This window comes from Sander vitreus, chromosome 9 (assembly GCF_031162955.1).
Source record: "Sander vitreus isolate 19-12246 chromosome 9, sanVit1, whole genome shotgun sequence".
Lineage (NCBI taxonomy): Eukaryota > Metazoa > Chordata > Actinopteri > Perciformes > Percidae > Sander > Sander vitreus.
Window position 1 is genome coordinate 25401754 of NC_135863.1, and position 17888 is coordinate 25419641.

The window sequence follows — 17888 nt, forward strand, 5'->3', positions numbered from 1 at the left end:
GAGGAATCTAATATGTTGCAAAACCTTTTTGATTTGCCAAGTACGATGCATAGTGCTTCAACATTTTACAAAAATATAATGGAATTACAAAGTGTGAATACTGAGAATCTTAGTTTAATATGGCAAAGGGATTTAGAATGTGACATAGGTAAGGAGAAATGGCATAATATAGTTTCCAAGGTTGGCTGGGCCACTAGGGATATTAGAAGCAAATGTGCTCATTACAAAATCATACATAGATACTACTATACTCCTATGAAGCTTTTCAGAATGGGCTTAGTAGAAGACAAAAGGTGTTGGAAGTGTAAGGGAAATAATTTTTACATGCCTTTTGGGAATGTCCTGTGGTATTACCTTTCTGGGAGATTGGTTGGGACAAAAGTTACCGGAATCTCCACTGTTCTGTCTCCTGGGAGATAGCACACTTTTGCCACAAGGAGTCAACAAAGGTCAGCATGCGCTAATAACCGCAGGTCTCATCACTGCAGCAAGGCTGATACTGAGGAACTGGAAGAGCGCATACATGCCGGGGCTCACAGGTTGGACTCAACTGATGCTGACTGCATCCTACGAATATTTGATTGCCAGGAAGAACAGTGTTAAAGGGAAGTTCCATTTAGTATGGGACTATTTCTTTTCATATATTAAGGGCTTGATACTGTTAAGCATGTGTTGAAACACATCGCAGTTGATAAAATCACAAACAATATAACAGAGGGGTGTTGTCCTTTAAGTTTAGTTTCGACTGCCTTTTTGTGTTTTGTTTTTTGTTTTGTTGTCATTTGTAAGTTGTTTGTATTATTTGTTGAAAAATAAATAAATACTTTAATGACAAAAAAAGACTGGCCACGTAGAAAGCAGAACTTGGAATCAAGGCCCATCCTCCAAAGATGTTAATACGCTTCCAAATGTCAAGAGGGCTTGAATATTAGAGGATGACATTCAGCGCAGTGTTGCGCTGCACAAATTAGCCTTGCCCGGGTATCACCACTGGGTGATCCATTACCATGGACTCCGGCAGATTCTCTCTCATTTTATCTATCTGTTTATCTCCTGCTGTCTCACTGTCTTTAAATGCTATCTCTTCAACAGCACTCCATAACTTTCTCCCCTATATCATAGTTTTCTTAGTGTAATACGGGGAGATGCAAAGTATACTGACATAAACAGATTAAAGCAGAGAAAGGGGAGTAGAGGGAGATATGGCCTTTATTATACTGACACATTGTGGGTGCTGAAATGCATTAAGAGACAACGAGATACACACTGCCACAGAAATCCATATAACATTTATGGAAAGAAAAATACAGCAGCAGTTTTGTGACTGGAGAGTAAAGACTTAACTAGGAGGCAAGATAGCTGCTGTAGCAGTTCAGGACGATGACGGTTATAATTTTGATAAAGATGTTAACCAAAACAGAAACAGATGAAGAGAACAAAAAACAGATGGTGTTGACAAAGATGCCAGTGATGATGATGTTATGATGAAGGTATCATAAGTGAACACTAGAAGTGTCAATTGTACTGTTACCTGCTGGAAGCGACCTCCTGTTGGAAAGTCCCTCCAAGGTGAAGCGTTTCCTAGCATAAGCAGCCGAGTGGCCTGATAGACTGGCAGAAGCCTCAACTGAGTGGGAAAGCAAGAGGGAACAGGGCTTAGTACAGCAGAGAAAGAAGAAGAGTAGGTCTTGAGAGTCTGAAAATGTTCTATATTGGTGCCAATATGATACATGAGTTTCAGTACCGATGAGTTTGTATGTTTGGTAGTAGTTTTCATTTCACAAAATATGCCAAACTTACTCAATGCATTAGTGATAAATTAAGAACTTTAGTTGAATAAAATCCAGAGCTAACCGATATGACAAAAGTTTATCAAGTATTTTTTGTTATCATTCAATATTGATATATAATATAAATTAAGTCACTATTTCTGTTGACCTGAATGATTCACTTAGGGCACTCTCACATGCTAGTTCAGTAGACTCGGTGATTTGGGGCTGTTGGAAGTTGCAACAACGTTGCATTTTTCATTTGGTTTGTTAGTGTTCACACTGCACTTTGTGCACCAAACTTAAACAAATGTCACGCTGTTTATCGTTTGCCTATTGGACAAAATATCCGAGTGAAACTTGCTGACACTTCCTATTCTCAGAAATAACGGCGCAACACCAAATTTATGCAATCTTGGGATTTCTAGTTTTACTTTGATGTTTGTAATGTTTTTTTAATTTAGAAGAAGGCACCATAATATGAGCAGCTGACAGCGAGTCAAGGAGAAGGTGGGTCCTAATGAGAGAGAAATTCAATTTAATTTTATTTATATTTCAAATCTTTAATTTGAAAATAAATTGAATTTATCTTAGAACAATTTTATAGATAGAGTAGGTCTAGACCACACTCTAATTTACAGAGAGCCAACAATTCCCCCCAAGAGCAAGTATTTGGTGTGACAGTGGCAAGGAAAACCTTCCTACCTTCCTCCTTCCTCCTAACTTTAAACAGGTAAAAACCTCAGGCAGAAACCAGGCTCTTGGTAGGCGGCCATAGGCGGACACAGAGACACAGAAATATGATTCATAATAATTATAACAGTCGGTATAATGAACAGTGGCAATTATAGTAAAAAGAATAATAAAGAAGAGCACGTGGGAAATAACCACAGTTAGCCCCCAGGCTACAGCCAGAAAACCCAGCCAGCACAAACTCCAGCGTCGGGTGCTAACGATGTTAACTGCACTAACAGAAAGTTTAATGATTTGTCAAAAACAGACCATTTTAGACTCCAGGTGCTTGCACCTGCATCTGGCCAAAATTAAGCTGCAACAGCAGCCATCCAGACGTCTCTGGTCCACCCCGGAGATGCCAACCTTGGCCCCACCAGCAAAGTAAGTTTCCCAGCGGCGAGGAGTAACGTTACAACAAACCCCTTTCCCCCGGGCGCTATAAAACATCCGAGGGGACACCAACATGTGAAATCTATTGTGATATTGTGGTTTTAGCTGCTGGCTAATGTTAGCTTGCCTGCTTGCTAACCAGTCAGCTACCACTATAAATAGAATCAAGATGAAAGTATTTAAGTGGGAAAGACTACAGCTATTTGACTAGAATGACATGACATGAATAAACATTACTAAATGTAACGTGAAAGAACCTTTGATAGATTAACTTGTCCATAAACAGATTTTAATCGGCAATGGTGGTTAAAAATAAAAAGACAACCGCTCCTATAATCCCACACAACTTCAATACATCATCAAAAGTCTGTGTTTTCGATTAATGGTTTCAATTAAGAGACCCCTAGCTTAAGTTAAAATCCCTCATTTCTGAATGTGTGTATTGGCACAATGCCTTCCATGTGTAATACATGTTTAACACTGGAAATATAATTTAGTAATGTTGCAGTTTGTTGAAGAAATGTTTCTGCCTCGCTGCTTGTTGCAGTGGATAGTTCTAATAGCTGGTGTTTGAAAGCGTGCACAAGCATTGTTTTTGCCAACAATTAATGTGTACGTTGTCAAACAGTATATTAAGGTTTAAAAATGTCTCAATAGCATTCTGGTTCTGGCGATGGAGTGAGCAGATGCACGTTTTTTCGCTTCCATATTCTTATTATTTTAAAACATATACACCCATGATTTTGTTACGCTCAGCTCATTTAGACATAAGGAGCTTTACTATGACACTGCCAGAGCTCCCTGTACGCCGCATTGATTCCAATTCAGGCATCTCTCCAAAAGATAGAGGACACTTTTGCCGCACACACCGCCACCATCTCCAAAATGGAAAAGGCACTCAGTACACACTCAGGCGACATCACCACTCTGGAGCTTGATGTGGCCATGCTTAAGGCTAAACTGCAGTCCACCACACAGATCAATGAAAAGCTGCAACTTGCATCAGAGACCTGGTTTCGCTTTCTAAACGACAGAACCTCTGGGTGGTTGGAATATCAGAAGGAATTGAGGGAGACGATGCTTGGATTTTCATGACAGCATTGTTCAGAAAAGTCACCCGAGACAACCTATTCGCTTTATACACACGCGCCACCATCTTGATTTCAGAACGAGGCTTGGTGGGTTATCGCCATGGTAACCAGAGAGATCTTTAGCTACAGACCAGTTTACGTCCAACTGAACTGCTGACAGTAATAATAATAATAAATTTTATTTAAAGCGCCTTTCATGACACCCAAGGTCACTTCACAAAAAAAGATAGTTAAAATTATAGTCATCGCATAATTTAAAAATAAAGTCAGTCCATAAGCCATCTTGAAGAGATATGTTTTAAGTCTGTTTTAAAAGTCAGTAATTGAGTCGCAGTGTCTGATGTGGTCTGGCAGTGAATTCCACAGCTTGGGGGCGGTGTAGCTGAAAGCCCTCTCTCCCAGGGTGCTGAGGTTCACACTAGGGACATGCAGTAGGCTTGCTGAGGAGGATCTCAGTGAGCAGGAAGGGGTGTAAACTTAGGTAAACGTAGCTTATTAGGGATTCCAGACAAGATGGAATTACAGTAGTCAAGTCGGGATGTCACATATGCATTGACAAGGACTTCTGCACTCATAAAGCTATGTACACCTAATATATTATGTGTTGATGTCTATGAATTTGTCTTAAATAGGAGCACACTATACAAAGACAACAGAGGAGAGTTGCTGGATCTGTCTGTCCTCAAAGTGCCAGAGATCTACAAGGACGTCACCCCTGTTTCTGCACCATCACCTGCATAATCCAAGTGATAAAAGAGAGAACTATTGTGTTCTCTGCTTACATGAATAGGTGCCTGTAATGTCTGCCCACATATACAATCAATTCAATAAATGTTGATAAGTATCACTGATATTTCTTAAATCATTGTAGTTTTTCAGAGCAATAAGATAAGCCATGTTCATATTTGCAACTAAGTAAAACCCTTATCAAGGCAAATAGGTTTTTCATGTTCTGTAATCTTTATAAAAAAAACAAACAGTACAATTAAATTTACCAGAGTGGACACTTGCAGGTTGTTAAACGGCTTTAATTTACCTTGTCAAAACAATGAGTAATTCATAACAAACTGCACAATATTTGACACAAAACCTAAACAGCGTATGGTTCATACTCCTGTGAAGCAGTACACTTTGCCTGTAGGATTTACTGTAGCAGGAACATTGATATTGGCAAACAGATGACCCAGGTACAGGTGAGTTTGTGAGCAGGGTTATGATATGAACTAAAATAAAGATAAGATAAGCCTAGTGTTCACAAGATGGATAATTCAGGTATTGCAACACAAGTTAAGAATAATTGAATTAAATAGGAGGTATATACAACTAGTAGAAGATAAATTAACTATACAAAAGCAATTAAGGTAAAGTTATGAGGTAGTAGCAAGCTAAAGTGACGTATAATCAATAGCAGTGAGTCAAGTCAACAGTGTACACCAGAATAATATATACTGTGATTAAGTAATGATTCTTAGTGTTGTCTGTATCCTACTAATATAACAAAACAGAAAAATAATATAGTGTATGATGCAGTATGGAGAACAACCGAGTCCCATATGACCCCAAGAGACTTTAAGTGCAGCTGTTGATGATGCTGCAGATGGTTGTAGTCTGTAGCCAGCCATACAGTACATACAGGTGATAAGACTGTGCTGCTATGATGCAGCATTGGTCGAGCCCTTCAACCCCAACTGGATGAAAAGATAAGAAAACAAAATGCTTGTTTTTTACTGCTATTTAAGAAGCAAATCATTTCTAGATCTGTTTTTATTATAGTGATAAAATTGTATTTAACATTATAACGTTTTATACAGACTGATATGAATCCATCATTTTCAAACTAATGTTATATGAAGGAATGAAGACTAAATTCTGATGAACAACACACAACAGTGATGCAAAAACGGACACAAACAATCCAGTTTCTGGTGTTCTTTCAGTTATATTACAGTTTAGGTTTTACTATTGGCTCTAACATGAAATTAGCCAAATCCCCAGGAACAAGGTTAACCAAACGAGGAAAAAATACAAAGTGGGGTCATTAAATACACAGATACTGTCCGTCATATGTTGTTCAATCTAGCTAAACTATAAAGAAAATCTATTTGTTTACGTACATCAAGCTAGGCTATATGCTAGCATGTCTGAAATTAGCCAAATCCCCAGGAACATGGTTAACCAAACGAGGAAAAAATACAAAGTGGGGTCATTAAATGCCAGTTGTAAATACACACATACTGTCCGTCATATGTCGTTCAATCTAGCTAGCTAAATTACCGGTATAAAGAAAAGCTATTTGTTTACGGACATCAAGCTAGGCTAGCGCCATATGCTATGTGCTTAATTTATGTTACTCACCCTCATAGTTGTGTATGTAACTTGATATGTCCCACTTCAAAGCTTTCTCCCGTTTCCTGATGGGTGCAGGTGAAAGAGCGTCGACCATTCTGTGCACATTATTGACATATGCTAATAATAAAGCGATGGACGGCGGGGGTAAATAAACTTACAGATTTACAGATTTACAGATCATCCATGGTTACAGAGGAGCCGTCCGCAACGGATGTTCTAACATAAAACAAACGCACCCTCAACGGGGCAGGGATCATTTCATTGGTCAACACTACAGCTGGCATTCTATTGGTTGCTGAATTTTGATAGGGTTGTCACACAAACAATCCGAGAGCGCAGGAAAAATCAGAGAGGAGAAGATTTGCAAGCGCGCAGAATCAGCCTGAGTGCAAGGAGAAATATCTGAGTCCAAGCACAAAGTTTGAGCACAAGCACAGCAAATCCAAACGCGAGCAGTGACTATTTGAGTGTGAGAGCAAGGTTTTGAGGGAAATTATTACAACATCTGAACGTAATATTAGTGAGAAATGCTCTCAAATTGAAATAATGTGCTCTTGAATAAAGATAGGAATATAACTCCATAACCACTAGCAGCTCAGTCTTACTGCTATTTAGTATCAGGTAGTTTTGTGTCATCCACAAGTTTATGTCATGGAGGCAGGCAGTAATTACAGCTGGTGGAAGAGTGGCAGTGGGTTTTGTAGATAAGTAGAGCTGTGTGTCGTCAGCATCACAGTAAAATTGAACACCATTTTGCCTGTGGATAGTGCCAAGTGGGAGGAGGTAGATAATGAACAACAGAGGGCCCAACACAGACCCCTGGGGCACCCCTCTTGTCACAGCACTACTCTCAGACTTGCAACTCAGCATTTGTACGTACTGTGTCCTTCCAGAGAGATAGGTGGTGAACTACTGGTGAACACTGCCCCGCACTCCGATATTGGCTAAACGTTCCAGGAGAAGATGGTAAGAGATGGTATGAAAGGCTGCACTGAGATCAAGGAGAATCAGAATGGAAATAAGTCCATCATCAGCTGCACAAAGGAGGTCATTAGTAATCTTAATGATGGCCGTTTCAGTACTGTGCATAGGACGAAATCCACACTAGAATGGCTCGAAGAGATCATTGTCCTTCAGGTGATCCTGGAGTTGAGTTGCAACTATCTTCTCAAGAACTTTGGAGAGAAAAGGAAAGTTGGAAATAGGCCTGTAGTTGTTAGTTGTTAGTTGTCAGAATCCAATCCAGGTTTTTTCAGCTTTGGTCTGACAATAGCAGTTTTAAAGGATGGTGGTACAGTGCCAGAGAGAAGAGAGGTGTAAAGTATTGATGTAATCATCTGAGCAATAGATGGCAGGCAGCTCTTAACCAGGCTTGTTGGAAGAGGGTCCAGCTGACAGGTGGTACTTTCAGCAGGGAGACTGAATTCACGGAGTTCATTGTTGTATGATGATCCCTGAGTGCTCAGTGCGCATGGTTGTTTCAGCTGAGTAATTGAACATTCTAATTGCTGGTGGATTGCCTCAATTTTGGTATTAAAACAGTTCAGGAAAACTGAGCAGCGTTCCTCAGAGTTCCTGATGGGTGATGTTATCAGGTGGCTTAAGGAGACCATTAACAGTGGAAAAGAGAGCCCCGGTGTTTTGTTGTCCTTCACTTTGATTATCTTTGCATAGTATGATGTTTTTGCAACACAGAGGGCATTTTTATACTGATGCAGGTGTTCAGAGTACGTCTTTATGCACAGTAAGACCAGTCTTTTTTGACAGCCGCTGCAGGCATCGGCCCAAGGATTTCATATGCCGAAGTTCAGTTGTAAACCAAGGAGCAGAGTGCACAAATGAAACAGTTTGCTATGTCTTCATTGGAGCAAGTCTGTCAAGTGCTGTAGACATGCAGTCATTGTAGTGGTCAACTAAATCCTCCAATGAAGTATTAAAAGCAACGGAGGGATAAGTGGCAATTAGAGAAGTGAGTTCCTCTGGTTTCGAGGCCTGGCAAACTCGATTCCTTTTAAGGATTCAGGTTAGTCAATCACTAAACTGATCCGGGTTGTGCGAGTCACTTGAGTCACTTGAGTCAGTATTGTATGACTGTATCCAAGGTGAGCTTTTGATTTGGATAAAATGCCATGTTTTCATTTAGAATCTTTTAATTTTATTTGGAAAACGTTATATCCATAAATGTAAATGGTCTGGAAGAAAACCGAATATTCATTATATTTTGAAACTTTAATAGGACTGACAAATAAGAAAGCCATCCGGACTCTGAACATTCACAATGACTTACAACCTCTTTAATGTAAATTCCATATGCCCCTTTTTCATGTATGTATGTATGCATTTAATGTTTTCAATGTGTATGTGTATCTGTACTTGAATAATAAAGTTTTTTGAAGACAAAAAAAACATGAGTTGTCGGCGATTTGAACCTGATTACCCCCCTGTGTACCGAACTGTTTTGGATGAGGACCCGTTTGTGGATTACCTGTGGATGTGGATAGAAGACGACGAGAATGGATTGTGGACAGTGAAACAGTGAACGGTGAAGTAGTGTTGAAAATCACCTCTTACGCTGTAAATTATCCTTAATAAACGGCTTTTGTTATTGAACTGGTGATGTGGAAACCCACACCCCTGGGCTTGCCACATATGGTGGAGAATGCAGGCAAGCTGACCAGACTCAATAACTAACCGAGACACAGAGTACAATGGAAGCGCTGGTAAAACAGTTGGTGGTGTCGAACCTAGCGCAGCAAGCTATGCATCAAGAGTTGATGGAGGAACAACCAGACTGCTTTCCTACGAGCTGAACTCGGCCAGCTGACAGCCGCCCAGGCCGGAGGGACTGCCGGCCCCGCTGTCTCACGTCCCAAACCGAGCCTGTTTATATTAAAACTGACTGAAAAAGATGATATTGAGGCTTACCTCCAAGCCTTTGAGAGAAGAGCAGCTAGGGAGAAATGGCCCCATGAGCAATGGGCCAGCCTGCTAGCCCCATTCCTGTCAGGCTCTGCACAGAGGACATATCAGGATCTGACTGCTGACCAGGCGACAAATTACGAGGTGCTGAAGAAAGAAATCCTGTGCCGTTATGGATTTAATCTGATTAGCAGGGCACAAAGATTCCACGATTTGACGTATGATGCCACAGCATCCCCCTGGGCACAAATGCATTATCTGATTAGACTGCCCAAGAGCTGGCTGACGGCTGAACCACTGATGCTCACACCCATTGAGCAAGTGGTCATAGATAAATTCCTATGCGCTCTGCCGTTTGAAGCTAAAAAGTTAGCAAGCCAAGCTAACCCTCAGAGCGCAGATCAGCTAGTGGAACTAGTGGAAGGACAACAGGTAGCTTTGGAGGTTCTGCGCAGTGGACAAACACGGAAGACCAAACCCTCCCCTCGTCAGAAGGAGAGAAAAAGGACAGAGGATCACACTGGTAGTCTAACAATGGCGCACGGCCTTTTCTGAATCTGACAGCAGGAAGTGCTACGAGTGTGGCGAGCCCGGACACATCCCCAGTACTGTGCAAACCGCGATGTCCAGATGCCTACGGCCTCAGCCAGTGAGGTGGCCGTAGGACGTCCATGCAACTTGCTGATGACGTGCTGAGAGTGGCCCTTCCCCTGTCACCCCGGGAAGAGCCAACGGAAAGGACACCACGGCACTTTTGGACTCAGGGAGTATGGCGACCCTGATCAGACCTGAATTCGCCCAGTCCTCACCCCTGACCGCCACTGTGCCCATCATGTGCATACACGGTGAGACCAAAGACTACCCTACCATACTACTCCACCTACAGACCACAAAGGGACAGAATACGGGGCTAGTGGGAGTCGTCCCGAATCTGTCTGTGCAGGTCCTCATTGGGAGGGATTGGCCTATGTTCCGCCCACTATGGGCCAGTATGTCTGGGGATGTAGAAAAACGAGGAAACCAGAAGAGAGGAAGCCAGATGGGTGGGACAGACTCCAGAAAGGCGAAGGCCCAGATGTGTGGGTTCCAGGAAGTGGACCCCCAGGTGTCAACAGGACCCCCCTCGGAGGGTGAATTGGGCGAAGCAAGTCAGGAGGAAGGGGAGGCGAGTCTGAACGACATGTTTCCGATGGACCAGGAGGTGGAGCCAGAGCCTGCCTCTCTAGTGGGCCGGTTCGGCACGGCCCAATTGGAGGACCCCAACCTGGCCCATGCGCTCCAGAAGGTGACCGTAGTGTACGGAAAACCCATGGAGGAGGTAAGTCATATCACCTATCCCCACTTTTCGATAAGTTAAAACCTGCCTTTGTTTGAATAGTTGAATAGCAACATTACTTTCCTGGAATAAACGAGTCAAAGAAATATTTCCCTATTTTAATTACATGCATACAAATTCATAAATATTTTTTAATAAAATTAATTATATAAATATAATAAAGTAAACATAAAGACATAGAACCCAAAACAATTTGCTTGTATAGCCAACTACACCTTCACTTCAAAAGAGTTGGTAAAAAGTGTTGGAAATAGAAGCAGTCTAGTTTCTGCTTCACGTCTGCCCACATGTTGGCATCCAAGTACTTTCTCTCTAAGTGGAAGTCATTGTGAGACATCACAAAGATGTCACACCAATTTGGTCCTGTAAGACCCATTTGTCCAAGTATTTGAAATTCATACTAGTGGCTCTTTTTTAATGATAAATTGCCATCCAGATATTGTGTAAGGTAAGGACAATCTACAGAAACATCTTTATCTGGGCATTTAATTTCCAAGAGGCCACAAGGGTGATCTTCAGATTGGTCAATCACTCTCTGAAAGGAAAAATTAAATGTTAGTTGCTTACATTGACATATTTATTGTGTTGGAAGGTAGATTGAAATGTAACAGAGACTGGCATATGCCATGGTGTACCAGAATGCTTAAGCTCAGGAGTTCAAAAGTCCAATCAATTTAGAAAGATGTTGATGTCAATTGATTACGTTCCCTAATACTCATACAGCTTCTGTTCAGTTTATTTAAGATTCAGTTAAAAACCAAGACCTGCATGTGTTGCATGAGGTTTGCTACAGCAGAAAGTATTAGGTAAGTACTGGATTGAGAAATCCTGCTCTAGCCTTTACTAGACGAAAAACCTCTGAACACTTTGACCAGCCTGGCTACCTGAACTGTGTAGGGTGGCTCACTCTTCCTCATGGATGGAAATGCCCTAGCTTTCACTGTACAGCTGTCCTCCTCTCTCCTCCTGACTTAAAATGAATAAAATTCCCTACTAACTGAAAATATACCAACAGCAAGACAAAAGACACAGCATGGCTCATTTTGTGCATGTGTTATATCACAGCCTTTCTCAAACTTTTTTTGTGCCAAGGCCCAGTAATGTTTGGCCCTCATCCTCTGTGCCCCACTTACATAATGTTTTGGGAAAAGAGAGACTATTTGTTAATTTTATGAAACATTTAATGAATTATTTATAAGTTACATTTAGAGATGCACAGAGGTTAGAGAAGCACAATAGTAGCCCAACGTTTGCCAGTATCTGCCCCCCTGGTGAGCTGGCACAAACATCTGGACCAGTCACAGCTGGCCTGGCAACCCAATGGCATAGGTTTTGTTTCCAGATTTTGTGAGGAGACACAATTTCTACATCAATTTAAGCTGGACACAATTGAAAATATAGAAAAATAAGGCCTTCAGGCATTCTGTATTACTTTCAACTACTCTCTTGTAGATCAACTTTTTCTAATTTAATGCTATCTGTGCTGAGTCAACACACATGTAGGCCTAATTTACTCTTCCCTCCTCTTTTGCATCTTTTGGGGGAGGAGTAACCCCTTTAAATGTGCATGTGGCACTTATTCATGTGAATCATAAATTAATTCATTTTAACTAATTTATAATCCCCTAGACTTCAATAGCTCAGATGTGTTTGGCAAGATTTCTGCTCATATTTACAACTTTGTGCACATTCAAAATATAACTCCTCCCATCTGTGTTCTCTGAGATTAGAAGAGTTGTAATATAGTCTGCTGTGCATGTTTTTGCTCTGCTGATATGGTAGTATCTCATTCAGACTGTCTGACAGACACAGAGGCCCATTTGGGTCTCTGGTCTCTGACAAAAGTGGCTGTATGCTGCTCTTCATCGGAGGTAGAGCACGAATGCAACGCGTCACTGCCCACAGCAGAGCGAGTCCACTAGAATTAACTGAAGTTGCTGCACTTACCAGCCGCGCTGCTCACCTCTATTTTTACAGATAGAGTGGACACAAAGCGACGGACGGGTCTGTATTTATTAAATACTCAAAGCATACATACCTGAACCCGGGGAAATGCGGTGGGAAATGCGTGTGTGTGTGTGTGCGTGTGCGTGCATATTTTTCTCTCCATTTATGTAGATTTTGTCAGACGATGTTGCAGTTATAAAATAATGATTTGATCAGTTGGGCTGTGCACATCTGTTAGCTGATATGCACTTTTGTTGTTTGCCAACTGGAGAGAGGGCGAAGAAGACATTTTCACTGCGGACAGAGGTCTCTCAAAAATACCTACAAATGCTGGTATGGACAGATGTCAATTAAAGACAAAAAAAAACGTTAAAACTGAAACTGCCTAATGTAGACATCTCAGAGATAGTAAACTCTCAAATAACACGCATCACACAGCAACCATATATCTGCTTAAACTTAGGGTAAGCATTTCTAGTCTATGTAAGAACATAATTCACAGCCTTGTGAAAACACATGATTTTTGCTATATAGTTAAAAGTATGATACCTAAAAAAGAAACCTAAAGACAAGACAAAAGGAGGCATGTAGGGAGCTAAGTTATAGGGCTAGAAGTGATAGATGGAAAGGGAGTGATGGAGGAAATAGTTCTATTTCGTATAGGCTTTGCCCTCTAAGAGCTATTGGGTGAATCCCTTTGTGCATGTGCAGTCGTGAAGATTTCTTTCGCGCTCTGTGCCCCGCACAGGCCTCTCTTACGTCCGCAGATGCTGTATATTACAGAGATCTGCTCCCATTTTTTCTTCAGCAACAAGCAGTTTGAAGACTTCGAAGAACAGCAGTGTCTGCCGTGTACTGACCACCGACCGGCTATATCCTGCTGTCGGCCCGCTAGCACCCCGCCGTCCACCGGCATTTCTGCGGTCGCTTACCGCCGGAAGAACTGAAGCGGCAGACGATGGCAGCCGAGCGGACAGTCGAGTAAGGTAAGGTTACCGCCTGCGGCGGCACCCAAACGGCTGGGAAAAGGACTTCTTTGGCAGGCACGAGTCCGCTGACTCGATCCCCCGAAGATGGTTCCCTTGCCGGCTCTCTCTCCTCCCCGTTGGGAGGACTGGAGCTCGTAACGGCGGAGGACTACGAGTCCCGCTACGGCGACTGTCTCCGTCCCAGGAGAGGAGTACCAGCGCTAACTCTACTGTCTTCGCCATGACCGCTAAGCTTGGTTGTTCCCCGCTGAGGCAGGGGCAGCCACGGGCTGTAGGTAGTGGAGGGGATGCGATAACACACCTCCTACGGTGGCACCGAGATGTCGGCTCAAGGAGACGGTGACCCGGCTCCAGCTCCACCTACGGCGGCGCGGCCATGAGCCCCGGTGGGCAGCACCCACCTCGCTATTCCGCAAATGGCGGCGGCAGTGACGGGGCACCGGGAACACGTGTCTCACTCCAGCTAGAGTTGGAAACATAACAGTGTTTTTAAGGGCCACACAATTCCCTTAAAAAGCAGGTTTTCGCTCTCATTCAGTCCACCTTGTCCCCTCTGGGCATCTCGCGGCTGCTGGTCCTCATGTTTCACATCACACATACGCAGACAGGCTCGCTGCCACGCCCACGGGCAGTATGCAGTCGGAGCCAGCCACACTGTGTCAGAATTTACAGGCTCACACACACCCACTCAGAGTGCGTGTTTATAGCCTACTCAGTTTTTTCTCCACCTCCCAGCTGATTACTCGGAATGGTGAGAGTGTTGAGAGAATGCTTGCGAGAATCGAACTACCGCCTTTTCGCAGTGGCGGGGGGGGGCACGATACTCACTGCTGTGTCAACAGCTGACACACCGGCATGTGCGTGCCACTCTCCCAGTCACGCTCTAGCGCGGTAAGGCTCAGTGCTCTCCGTTGCTATGGCAACAAACAACACACGGCTATACGCCTCAACTCGCCAGCCTTTCCCCAACTCTTACCGGCGTGGTAAAAGCTATCATGCTATCTCGAGTTCAGATAACGGCTCTGACGCCTTGCACACATGTGGTGCCGTAGGCGGAGCCCGGTCACTCCCACACTGTGTAAACAGCGGGAGCGAGCGCCCACTTAGTATGTGTGTGTATTGTTTCTCCTCTACTCCTCTGGATGGAAACAAACTGTTGGTTTTGTGGTTCTATTCTACGTGAATTCGTGAGATCTCGTGGGTCCTCTTGACTACAGCTGTCAGTCATGGCCGCAGCCGTACCTCAACAAATCCGGACCTGGTGGGTATTGAAGGACGGCGGAGCACGGAGCCGACACGCAGCGGAGCCCATCCGCAGCCGTTCCGCAGTTGGTGGAATTTCGGGGTCACTCTTCCCCCAGCCGTCTAGCGGGACGGGGAGACCTCTGACTCGATGACTGCCCCGCCATGCATCCACAGTATAGCGGCGCGCAGTGTGGGAGAGCTTGCCACTCAGGAATGCATGGCTGTCAAGCTTATCACAAAAAAGGCTATACGCCCCAGTTTACCAGCCCTCCTCCTCCTTTTCGACGGTGTGTTGGAAACAGCCGTGTCATCTCAGGGGAGACGGGAGCTGCTCTGACGTCAGAGCTGGCAAAGGATGTGTCCCCTCCAAGAGAACGACGGTTTCTGTTCCGCCCGTCTTTCATACCAGGAAAGACGGGCGGAATGAAACCCTTCTCGACCTGTCTCAATTCAATTATGAACATTATGTAGTGCCTATTCCACATGCTGATGATCGGACACGTGTTGGAATGTATGCGCCACCACGATTGGCTTACTTGCGTAGATCTGAGAGACACGTATTTTCCATGTTCTCCTTATGCATGGAGACAGTGTTACAGATGTTACGCAGAAAAGGGATCAAGTCCCCTTTTTTATTTGGACGATTAATAATAATAATAATAATCATTATGGATCCTTCCCAGGAGAGGGCTGCGCTCCACACAATGGAGTTTGTGCAGCACCTACAGACACTGAGTTTTGCCATAAACTGGCAAAAGAGCTCGCTGGTCCCCTCACAGACAACCACTATGAGAGCCAAACTGTCAGCGCCAAGCACTAAGCTTTCTGTTGTCACCCATCACGCCTCACACGACAGTGTTGGTACTGTCTGTGATGAGCCTCCTAGGCATGATGTCTGCGAGTCTGGTTCCCCTGGGTCTCCTCCACATGGGAAGGATTCAGAGATGGTCCAGTCGAATGCACATAGACCCGATATGGCACTAGTGGCGTATGCTGACCATCCCTCCTTCTCTACAGTCTGACCTGGCATATTGGGGAAACCCCCGGACCCTGTCATCCAGGGTTTTTTCCCCTGGGGAGAGTGACCGCACACACATTATGGTGTACACAGACGTGTCTCTCGCCGGCTGGGGAGGCATGTGTGAATCACAGATGGTAGGGGTGAGATGGCCATTTTCCCCTCTTCCCTACATAAGCTGCCTGGAGCTGTCAACGGTGCTGATAGTGTTGCAACATTTCGCGATGGCAGGGAGACATGTAATCGTCAGAACGGACAACATGACTGCGGCAGCGTACATAAACCGTCAGGATGGCGTGCGCTCAGCTCGGCTGTTGGAGATAGCCAGGAGCCTTCTACTGTGGGCACACAGACACCTGCTGTCACTCAGAGCAGTGTACATCCTGGGGGTTTTGAACCACGCTGCAGACCTAATGTCGAAGGGGGGTCCCCCTCACAGCGATGGAAATTGAATCCACTCTCGTGCAGAGGCTACGGAGCAGGTTCGGTTTTCCTCACGAGAAAATACACAGTGCACACTGTGGTTTTTCTATGACCACACGAGACAACCCACCTCTCGGAGTCAACGCCTTTTCTCACCAACCATGGCCCAGGACTCTCCTATACGCTTTTCCCCCGGTCCCTCCGATTCCTCGCCTCCTGGCGCATCCAGAAGGAGAGTCTATCGGGCATTATGGTGGCACCGGAACGCACAAGTGCATTCTGGTTCCCGACCCTGGTTCAACTACTGGCCGTGTCTCCATGGCAACTGCCGTGGCAAGGGGACGCACTGTCGCAGCTGAACGGTGTGATATTCCACCCCCCCCCCAGTGATAAGCCAGTGGCTATAGGCCTGGCCGCTGAGCGAGAGCGTCTGGAGAGGCTTGCCCCCTGCTGTTATGTGCACTATGCAGGGCGCAAGAGCCCCCTCCACTACGGCGTGTTACGGCGGTGGGTAAATTTTTCCGCCGCTGGTGTGTGGAGAAAGGTGCAGAGCCCACGTCGTGTCCTCTGCCTCTAGTGTTGACTGGTGGATAATGATTTGGCTCCGTCTACAGTTAAAGCCTATGTAGCGGCCATTTCGTCCGGCCACGAGGGCTATGGAGAGAGAGATCAGTTTTTGCGCACCCCCTGGTAAAACATTTTTTAAGGGGGTCAGACAACAGAAACCTGCTGTGCGCTCTCTACAATGGGTTGTAGCCCTGGTGCTGCGAGCTCTGGGAACCCTTCTTTTCGGGCCTCTGGCACAAGCCCCTCTCAGGATGCTGTCACTAAAAACAGCGCTCCTCCTTCGCCTTGACGTCGGCTAAGAGGGTGTGTGATTTATGTGCGCTCCTCTCCATTAGAGGGGACGGGAACGCAGTCACTTTACAGCCAAATCCATCATTACACTGAAAGTTTTAACAACCCCTTTGGGCGAGGGAGTTTTTTCCCTCCGCCTCATAACAATGACGCAGAGGTGCGCACGTTACTCCAGTATGTTTTACGCTCAACAGACTTCAGACGAACACAGCGGCTGTTCGTTCACTACAGAGAATGCACACAGGGTGCGGCTCTTTCAGCAGCGTCTGTCTCATTGACTGTATGAAGCTATCACCCAGGCCTATAACGCGGAGGGAGTGGGGAACCCCCCCCCCCCTCAGAACATTCGGGCACACTCCACGAGAGGGCTGCCAGCACCTGCAGCCTCCTCATAGGCATGACGGTGGCCGATGTTTGTGCAGTGGCTTCCTGGGCGTCCCGTCCCCACGTTCATCCGTTTTTTATCTGCACGGAAGCAGATCTCTGGTCGCTCCACTGTAATATACAGTATCTGCAGACGTAAGAGAGCCCGTGCGGGGCACAGGGCGCGAAAGAAATCTTCACGACTGTGCATGCGCGAAGGGATTAACCCAATAGCAATAGCTCTTAGAGGGCTGGGCCTATACTATCTATCTATATCTCTCACCTCTCTTCTGCCTCATATTAGGGCTAGGGTTGGTTCTCCTGAAGCATGACTCTGGACTCGATGAATCGGATTGTCTCAGCGCCATCTTACGCACATTCCTGGGGTACAAGAGTAGAGTGACAGCTAAAATTAGTGGACGAAATGGCTGGAGTAGAATGATACTTATATCCCCT

General features: G+C 44.8%; 1 protein-coding gene across 1 annotated transcript in view; it reads right to left on the reverse strand.

The window, feature by feature from the left end:
* mcf2l2 (MCF.2 cell line derived transforming sequence-like 2) overlaps positions 1-17888 on the reverse strand; it is a 272628-nt gene that overhangs the window by 47277 nt on the left and 207463 nt on the right. The window contains exons 27-28 of the mRNA XM_078259471.1: positions 17716-17813; positions 1532-1627 (exon numbers count right to left, since the gene is read on the reverse strand). Of these exons, the coding sequence (XP_078115597.1) occupies positions 1532-1627; positions 17716-17813 (194 nt within the window). The remainder of the gene's footprint in view (positions 1-1531; positions 1628-17715; positions 17814-17888) is intronic.